The sequence below is a fragment of the Nycticebus coucang genome, chromosome 1 (genome assembly GCF_027406575.1).
Source record: "Nycticebus coucang isolate mNycCou1 chromosome 1, mNycCou1.pri, whole genome shotgun sequence".
NCBI classification, from domain to species: Eukaryota; Metazoa; Chordata; class Mammalia; order Primates; family Lorisidae; genus Nycticebus; species Nycticebus coucang.
The window spans coordinates 154046360-154056678 of NC_069780.1; the positions used below are offsets into that span (position 1 = coordinate 154046360).

A 10319-nucleotide genomic window follows, 5' to 3' on the forward strand; every position below is an offset into this window, starting at 1 on the left:
CAGAAACTATGCATAGGCTGATCCTTTCCATCTATGGATGGAAACCTTGACTGGGAGGCAGGAGTCATCTCAGGCTGCAGAGGGCAGATAGAGTAACTGGAGTGGAGAAGGGTACAGATACGGGAATCCTGGGCATCTTTCCTCAATCCCTGAAGACAGGAGCCAGACATAACTGTGCCTCTCACAGGGGTTGCCAGATAAGATTTTTTGAATAGGAGAATAAAACAAGCCCTCCAGTCATTCCAAGAAGAACAAATATATAAGTTTCTCTGTACTTCTAGGTTGGCAGATTAAACAAACATAGAATTGTTTTCAGATCTTAGGTCCTACCACCAAAGCAAATGGGATCATTTTATTTGGCTGTGCTGGGACATGTTAAGTTCTCCTGTGCAATGGAATGCTGAGTTTCTATATCATTATTGTCACAACCTATAACATTTTATAAACATCAGGAGTCACTGATGGGGGAAGAAGACTTATAACAAAGGCCAGGCTCAGTCACAGGCTGTTGTCACCCATCTGGTTTTTGGTTATTCCAAGGGCCAGTGGGCTGTACTGAACTTTGGTATCCTTAAGAAAGAAGCATCTTACGAGAAGTATACTTTTATATTATACATAGTCCTCTTGAAATCAATCATCCATTATAAATATGCACTTGCAAAGTAATACTGTCATATTGGTTAAGATCAAGTTGTCATCTTCTGGTCCTTATTAGTACTCAGTAAAAAGTAACTAGTATCCATTCTGTATTACACTACCTTGTGGGCTGTGGCAAATTCGTTTTATTTATATTACTTATTTCTTCATTTAATGACATATTTAATACTTTTTAAGGAATTCAAAATTCTCCAAGCAGTACAATGAAAAGGGTAAACAGCTTGTGCTGCTCTCTAGACTACCCTCACTTTGAACAAGCTATCAAGAATGCACTCAGAAGAACCCTAATCATGCCCTGCCACTGTCTCTCCAGACCCTGTTCTGGAGCCATGGCCTGGGCAAAGTTTTCTCTGACTTTGGTGAAGGTTACCAAGCTAAGCCTGCTCCTGCGGTTAAAGCAGCAAAGCTGGAGGGCTCCTTTGCAAACACACATACCAAATGTATACTCTCAGTGGTGTGGGGGTGTTTAACAGCAAACTCTGGAAAGAAAAAAAATCCTAGTTCATCATACTGGCAGACTTCTATGGTGTAAACATTCCACACCATGGCCAGTTTCCGTTGACATCCCCATACCTAGAGGTGGAAAGACAATGCACACAACCGACTATTGCTGGGGCCTGCTGTACCACTTAGAAGCTTTTTACTATAAATGTTTCCCACCAACATGACATGTTAACACAATATATGCCTGTGCCATGGTATTAAAGGAAGGATCTGGGATGTAGATGAGGCAAGTCCTGCTGTCTTTTTTATTTTATTTTTTATCTTTATGCCAATTTGAATAGAACTTCTTTTTTTAGTCCCGCTGTCTTTGTAATAGTTATAGAAAAGATCATACAAAATTTCATAGCCCATTCAGGCTCTTGGCATGCTATTAATTGGAGCCTGGACCACATTTCTACCAAAGAGTTTAAAACCAATATGAACCTGTCTGAAATACCATTTTTCATATGTTTTTCTACATACAAGCTATGCAATGGACACTTTGTGCATTTAAACTTGCAAGAAAGCAATAATGACTCCTCAGGGTCCGAGGTAAGTTAACACCTCCTGTTCTCATGGGCCACCTTCCAGCTTCCCCTTCTAGTTGTCAAATCCCACAGTTCTCAGCAGTTCTCTGTCCTGGCTTTCTGTATTTGGTTGAGATGTCCACCCAGCCTGCGTTAGCTGTTTGTAGGAGCTGAAGGTGTAGCCTAGACTCCTTCATGAGACCTTATTACTCTTCTAGAGATGGAAAAAGGATATACCAGTATTTCCAAAATTTTCTTTAATAGCCATCTCTGAAGATACTTTTTATTCAAATTAAGTTCCATGATTGAAAAATTATTCTTAATAATCATATGCCTCTTTATTTGAATCAATTGTTTTTCTTGCTTCTAGCCAAAGTACAGTCCAGGTGTTATATAAATAAGTAAAAAAATGCCTTCATAAACTGTACAGTATTAAACACTCTTTTATAGTCACTAGAAACCCGGGGTGGGAAGAAACCTGTACTCTTATAACACACATGGTGAGGACAGCACTCTTGCTGGGCTGCTGCTGTTTCGGTTTCGGTTTTGGTTTACAGTATTGCTCTCATCCATGGAACCGTCAACACTGGAATGTCTACGTCTGCACAGGGGCTTCCTTCGGGCACACCGTGCTGCCCACCCACTCACCACAACCTCACTCAAGTGGAGATTGAGTGAATGAAGTTGTGGAAAGCCAACTTTCTTTTTTTTTTTTTTTCATTGTTAAATCATAGCTGTGTACATTAGTGCAATCAAGGGGTACAATGTGCTGGTTTCATATACAATCTGAAATATTCTCATCAAACTGTTCAACGTAGCCTTTATGGCATTTGAAAGCCAACTTTCAAGACAAAAATTTCCAAAGCTCCTAGACTGGTCTCAACCCCATCAAAGCCCACCACCCACACCCCAACCCTAAGAGGGGTCACTTAGAATGTGCTAGATTTTCACAGAGGAAACATAGCAGCTGTGCATAGACGGGAGCTGGGGATGTGGGCAAAGCAGATATCCAGCTTCCATCCCCACTGGTGAATGTGGAGAAGAAAATAAGCAAATGGCCCCGGACAGGGGCAAGAGGTACCCGCCTGTAGCATGGGCAGGAACGCCAGGGGATGTGTCGACATGGGAAGGGGCAGGCATTTTCAGTTTTAGCAGTGACTGGTCCATGATAGTGGCATTAAGTGCATGAGAACTAGGGGTGGTACAGTCTGTGATCCAAGTCCCACCCTCTAAAGAACTGCCACACACCCTGACTCTCTCTCTTAATGTTTCACCACACATTCATGTGGGTCAAAGCTCTGTTTATAAATATCTGAGCCTAGAACCTAATTCTATTTTACATCAAAACACCAAGTAAACCCTTTCTGGACTGTTCTCTTCCCCTGCTCCCTAGAGTGCATACAGGAAAGCCTGGTCACACTGGGTACGCACAACTTTCATGGTTTAGTAACAAATATGGGAAAAACAAGCGGCTTATCATTTTAAATAAAATGAGGTTTATAAGTTTTAAAAAGGAAAGACCTTATTGTTGCAGATTACAAACTATGGCAGCTAGAAATTTAGTCACACCAGGTTGGCAAGAATTAAAAGTAAAAATTTTATATCCAAAGTGAGGGCAAGACAGGGAAATCAATGAACATCATTATTACCATTATTATCCTATCAGAGATCCTGGAATAAGGGAAGGACTGTTGGATGACTTCACTACGCAAGGAGACATTAAAGGACATCTCCTGCACAGTGATGGTCTCCGGTGCTAAGTAAGGTCTCACAGGTTTAACGGCTGCAACAGCAGCAACGAGGTGGTGCCCTCAACTCTGTTGTATTAGGGCTTTACAGTAAACGCGATGTGTGAACGCTGGAATGCAGTGCTGCACACTGCCCGGCAGTGGTGGGAGCGGAGAAGGGCTCTGGTGACAGAGCTAAAATAGGTTAGCTGCTGGTGGTAGCTTTGTTTTCCTATCTCTAGGGTGGACACTTGGCTACTAACAAATGCCCACTCTCTGGGGCTATCCTGAAAATAGACAAATGACCACAGGTTGCCGGGCAGCTGTATTCTGATGTCATTCCCCAAAGTGTGGTCTCCAAAAGCCAGTGTGGAACAATCCTCAGTTCCTTATTCTAAAAGTTTCCATTTCACCGTGGTATTTATGCAACCTGTATAAAGTAGCCAAAAGACTTGGGTTCGTTTTCCCTTAAGTCATTTAAAACATTTTTATCTTAATAAGAATATTACCTTTAAAATATTTATGTCCATCAGAAAAAAATAGACCTTTGGATCATAAGCAGTAAAACATAACCTTAAAAACAGTATCAGCGTTTGACTTACATTGGCCCAACTTAAAACACCATTCTTTAAAATTATACATCATTGTATACAAGGACAAAAAAGCAATAGCAGACAGGTCAAGTGTGATTGTGATTGTTACTGTAATAATGCAGGGGAAGTAAAGTTTTGAAGTTCAGGTTAATATAAGAAAACTTGTCCTAAAAAAATCAGAATGAGAACCTGGTCTTCATCTTCCTCTCTCTGCACTGCAGTGGTCATTTTTTAGAAACATGAAACTCTCAGTAATGAAAAGCTGTGTTCAGTAGCAAGCCGTCACTCACTGTGCTTGAATATTAGCAAAATGGCAAAACTTATTTTGAAATTGGTGTTATAGAGTCCTATAGAATCTTCGAGATACCAGTGGGGTGATTGTGGCAGGGTTTAGATACCCATTTAGGTTACAGATCTGAAAATCTCAAGTTACCCAGCCATATTTGTCAGCTTAACACCACCAGGCTCCTTTATCTGGTGACCACCCTGTTACTGCGGCTTCCATTTCCTTCTCAGGTTCACTGCTCAGCAGGAACAACTTCTGAAGCATATCTGCCCTCAGATATCTTTATCATCTCCCAAGTGTGCCTACATGATAGACTATATTTTCCGTTGCCTAGAAACCAACCCAATGGGTAGCTAAACCTCAGTGTTTGGTGTCTGGTCAGTACTGCAATCTATCACAGATTGTTAATCAATCTTGTGATTATTTAAATCAAACACTGTTCTCAAATTAGGTGTAAATATGCTACCAGGGTCAATTCTGTGTGATTTTTAAATGAACCACTTGGAAGAAGTATTGTTAGTGAGATGCATTCACTGTCTTGGTGTTTTTCTTTATTTTAATAATATCAAATTTCTTGTGACCAATCCTATTCTCAGTTATTAGTGATACTTAAAATACTATCCTTTTGGATTGAGGTTTATAAAGAAGGGCAAGGATACAACTTCTTTCCTGTGCCAGATTTTGCATGTGACGTGCTTTATTTGATGGGATGCGTTACTGAGCGAAAAGCAGATTTCGTTGTAAGCATGGCAGTCCCAGTTTTCGTGCTCAGGGATGTAATCTCAAGCCACACTTTGTGACAGAAGCAAGGAGACTGACATCTCTGATTTCTAGCTCTTTGGAGCAGCCCATTTCTCTAATTCTCTGCCTGTCTCTCCCGTCTCCTCTTCTCTCCCCTGCTGGCCAAAGGGCCCCTGTGACTGGCAGGTCCTTCCTCCATGGGGCAGAGTTGATCACTGGTGTTCATCATTTCATAGCATTCCAGACCCTCTCGTTTTCTGTGCCCTAAAGAAAAGAAATTAAAAGAAGGGAATTTGTGTTTTCAATAAGCAAGATCCTTTTAACAACGTGATTTGTAAACTACCTTGGGCAAGATCATTTTCTGAAGTGTGTACCCATTTTCTGATCTGTAAGTGAGATTTTCATTACTGGTCAGAATCAGAATTAATGAAGGTCCTTCAATTCTCACAGGGATTTTTGTTTATTTGTTATTTGTTTTGAGACAGAGTCTCACTCTGTTGCCCAGGCTAGAGTTCCATGGCCTCAGCCTAGCTCACAGCACCTTAAACTTCTGGGTAGCTAGGACTATAGGCTCCCACCACAGTGCCTGACTAAGTTCAGTTTTTCTTTTGTTTGTTTGTTTGTTTGTTTTTCTATTTTTATTAGAGATGGAGTCCAGGTCTTGCTCAGGCTGGTCTTTGAACTCCTGAAGTCAAGGGATCTTCCCTTCTTGGCCTCCCAGAGTGCTAGAATTTCAGGCATGAACCTGAAAGGCTGGCCTCTCACTGGGATTTTAAAAAAATTAGTATTTATTATGAATTTGCTGACATTTATAGAGGGACTTTTGGAACACACTTGAACTATAAAATGTTAGCATATTTCTGATTTCTAAATTAGCAGGACTTAGTATTTCTTGTACATAAATATATGTTTTTTAATGTCTTCTTGCTCATACGAAAAAATACACAAACATCTTACTACCAGTTTTGATGATGTCTCTTTGCTGCTAACAATAGTTTGGTGCTTACAGTGATACAGGCAAAATGAACCCACATTTGGGAATGGCATGTAAAATTGAGACACTTTTTTTTTCTGAGTAGTGTTGACTAAGGGAAGCCCTGGAATTTTTCAGGACACGTGAGATTTAATGAAGTCGGTTGACCAAGATATGTCTTTGAACAATGCTTCTTTTGATGTTGCTACTAACTATATTTTATTTTACATTATGTAAAATCTTGCCAGGCGGGCAGCGCCTGTGGCTCAGTCGGTAGGGCGCCGGCCCCATATACCGAGGGTGACGGGTTCAAACCCGGCCCCAGCCAAACTGCAAACCAAAAAATAGCCGGGCGTTGTGGCGGGTGCCTGTGGTCCCAGCTACTCGGGAGGCTGAGGCAAGAGAATCGCTTAAGCCCAGGAGTTGGAGGTTGCTGTGAGCTGTGTGAGGCCACGGCACTCTACCAAGGGCCATAAAGTGAGACTCTGTCTCTACAAAAAAAAAAAAAAAAAAAAATCTTGCCAGGCAATAAACATAACATTCTCTTCTTGTATGATGTAGTTTGTGTGTAACTTTTTACTTTTTCATACCTTTTGAGAAAAGCTCATCAATACTTCTGGAAGTCATAGTAATTTGGTATTTGTTCATAGCTAGGTGTTGGTAATACTAGCTATTATATCCTAACTGATACAATAAGAGTGACTTGTGACTGGTTGGTTATTAGTTGAACAGGTTTTTAAGATAGCAAATGTGCTACCCTACATACCTCTTGATTTATCCCTCCTAGAAAATTGAGGACTGAGGAACAAATCGGGAGGCTTTATATACATATGTAAATGTATGTAAGTTTGTACACAGCATGTGATACAGACACACTCAGTTTCTATCCCCACGTCTCAGAAATAAATGTAGATGTTTAAGGGAAAGAAAGAAAAATAGTATTTAAATTAGATGTTTCATTGTGTTATGTGCTTAATGCTGAAAATACCTCAGCCTCCCTAGTAGCTGGGACCACAGGTGCCCGCCACAATGCCTGACTTTTTTTTATTGCAATTTGGCCAGAGCCAGGTTTAAACCCGCCACCCTGGTATTAAGCCATGATAGTTTTTGGTTTCTTGATGTGTATTTTGCCCAGTGCCATATGCATACAATTCTTTCTCTGACTTCGTCAAACCTACCATGCTGTTAAGCATGTAGGTGGCTTATCAGCAGGTCATTCACCCCTAAAGACAACACTCTTAGGTCACAACACATAACCACTTTAGAACAGGTGTAGACAGGATTTTAGAAAGCCCCACGCATCACAATGCATATAAATTTCCTTGAAATCCCCCTACTTCGTCATTCAAAAGATTGGTATGAGAAAGGTTCTAATATAATTAATAATGTTTTCTTATTTTTTTCTCCCTTAAGATCAAAAAATATTTTGAACTTGAACCTCTTGCACGTGGAAAACGCTGGATTCTGCATCCCTGCTCACTGGATGATGTGGAAGCACTGAAAGACAGCTTCTCTCGGCTGATAAATTTGTTAGAAGAAAAAGACCACGAAGCTATACGAATGTGAATTCTGGCAAAGAAAATGGGCTCCCAAAAGGCCTTGAACGTATCATGTTAGTTTCTCATCTTAATTTTATTTTGTTATTAAGACTATTATGGCTTAATTATCTATTTTTCTCTAGTTATTTCAGACTCTCATCTCTCTATGAAAGTGAATATTCTGTAAATCAGGTGAATTATCATCGGCATTAACGTCAAGTACACACTACTGAGAGAGAATTTATTCTCTGTTTACCACTAATTATCTTCACCGCATGTCTCTCCCTTCTGTTGTTCTAAGCGTCTCTTCTATACCCTGTGCTAAAACGGATGGAATTCATGGCTCACGGAAATCAAGTCCCTTATGACGGACTTAGAAAAACTCACAAGACCTTGACTAATCTTCCCTGGGTTTGGAGTGGAGTATTATTGTGTGACTGGGACTCCACATAATAGGTATATCATTTTCAAGATCTCTTGGGGGTTTTATTTTATCTTATTTTTGTTTTATTTTGTTTTGTCTGTCTTTTATATATATTGATTTTATAGACTATGAGAGAAAAATGAGCACCAAAAACTTCACTTAATCACCTTATCAGAAAGGAATATCCTGCCATAGCAAAACTGGCTTTGGAGGGTGAAAGATACGATGCATGTTTCCTCGACTACATCTGAAGTCCCACTCCCCTCTCAAGACATTGTTTTAGTTTTTGATAGGGGTAAGAGGAAATTTAGGCACCCACACATGCATCACTGATTACATTTGATCAAGTCCTCAAATATTTTTTAATGGAAAGATTAGCCTGTATAAAGTCAAGCTGCAGTGTAATATAGGTATGTTTTTCTAAAAAATTGGAAGTGTTTAATTAGAAAACATAATTTTTAAAATAGTAATAAAAAGTTTAAAAAGTTAAAAGAGGCCTAGTTTATACTGGTTAAGAGTTTAACCTAGCATGGATTTAACAGAGCTATCAAAGACAGAATCATGTGTATATTTGTTCATCAAGTGCTAATATAGTTCAATGGAGTCTGTTAATGCCTTCCTCAAGTAGTTAAAGGTCTATCAGTATTTCTATTATAAACCTCTATTTTCAGGGGTTTAAATGTGCCCTTAAAAAATGCACTGGGGCCGCAACAAATAATTTTAGGCCTCAGATTCAGTCTTTGGAACTAATTTTGTTTTCATTTAATTTAAATGATAAAATTACTTGGAGCTAAATGTACAGTTTTACTAAGGCTTATCGCCTTTGATCTTTTCTAAAACAAGAAAAATCTATGGATTCTGAGGTTCATAGACGAAATATTCTTCGTCACACTTTGTGGACTTTGACCACTTAAAATACTAAGTGGCCAAATAATAGAAAACTGCTCCCTACCCCCTGAGTGATAAAAACGTGTTTGTAATTTAATTTTTAAGTAGCATGGACTAATACCCAAATGCCACAGACTCACACTGTATTGCAGGGTGATATAATAACTTGTAATTCTCCAGAAGAGATACTTCATACCCTTACCATCTTTCAGATACAGCTTTTAAGTGAATTTTAATGCAGTCATTACCTTTGAAACATCGAACACCTCTTTTAAGCTTTTTTCTAAGGTCATGGATCAGGAAAGATCCACAGTAATTCATATAAATTTTGTCTACAACATCCTTGAATATGTCTAACAATGTATAATCCATGAACAGCACAATTCCAGTGACCAGTTACACAATTCCTGTTTTTATTTTGGCCTGTTGTGCTCATCTTCTATGAAAAAAATCTATGATGATCAGGCCTTGCTTTCCCTGCAAATTCATTAACTGTAGAATGTTGTCATTTTAAGATACTGCGGCTGAGTGCTCCTAAGCCATCTGTTAAATGACTTCCCGTTGCCTGTGTGTGTGTGTTCATGTGTGCACCACTGATGGGCTTCTCCTCAGACCCATGACTGTCTGCAGCGTCTCAGCCATCAGAATAAAAACATTATCAATCAGTACCCAACAACAGCTGTTTTTGACAAGTTTCTGTCTGACGCCTAATGCTTTACAACTGTCAAGAAGGCTCCTTCTTTGTCTAGCAGGTCGGAGCTCGCCGTCTTGCTGCTTCCGTGCGCCATCCTGTCCTGTAACCCTAGAATTTGTCATGTTTTGGAAATCCACGTGGGGGAGGGGTGGAGGCTGGATGGGTGGGGGTGGGTAGGTGGGTGGGCGGGTATGTGTGGCATCTTCCTACTTTTGTATAAAGTGCCACAGGTGTCTTAGTTTGCATATTCAAATATTATATAGGAAAAACAGTCTGCTATGTATTTCTTCACTTAGCTTCTTGTTATATTTATGGGCGTTACCAGTTTTTGTACCTTCTTAGCTAAAGCAGTTGCCTTTTTATAATGGCAATTAATTTATATGATAAAACTTTGTATCTACCATAGTTTACAGTATTGGTTGCTAATTAACTGCCATATTGCCCTGTCTTTCTATTAAAAAATACTGTATCTACATTTAGAGGTTAACAGAATCATGTGGACATTGCCAGACAAGAAGAACTCGTATTGTCCATGATTGATAAATGATTTCCACTATCTTCAATGAAAATAAACACTGAGTAGAATTGATGTTTCCAGACTGAATCCTTTCAGCTTCAGCATTTGGGAGTCTCAGATTTCTGTTTTCATTGTATTGCCTGTTTAAGTCTCCAAAATAAGTTGTGCTGCTCTTGGGTGAAAACAGATGATTAATTCGCATTTCTTTTGAAGCCATTGTGAAAACACTGAAGAAAAGAAAAGCATCTTTTCCAATTGGTTTGTCTTCAGC

The 10319-nt window shown here is 39.5% G+C and overlaps 1 protein-coding gene across 2 annotated transcripts in view; it reads left to right on the top strand.

The window, feature by feature from the left end:
• The window catches only part of ARL15 (ADP ribosylation factor like GTPase 15), a 478314-nt gene extending 468198 nt beyond the window's left edge, over window positions 1-10116 (top strand). For both annotated transcript variants that reach the window (XM_053590649.1, XM_053590638.1), the window contains one exon: window positions 7401-10116. In XM_053590649.1, the coding sequence (XP_053446624.1) occupies window positions 7401-7553 (153 nt within the window). In that variant the 3' untranslated portion in view covers window positions 7554-10116. The remainder of the gene's footprint in view (window positions 1-7400) is intronic.
• The last annotated feature ends 203 nt before the right edge of the window (window positions 10117-10319 follow it).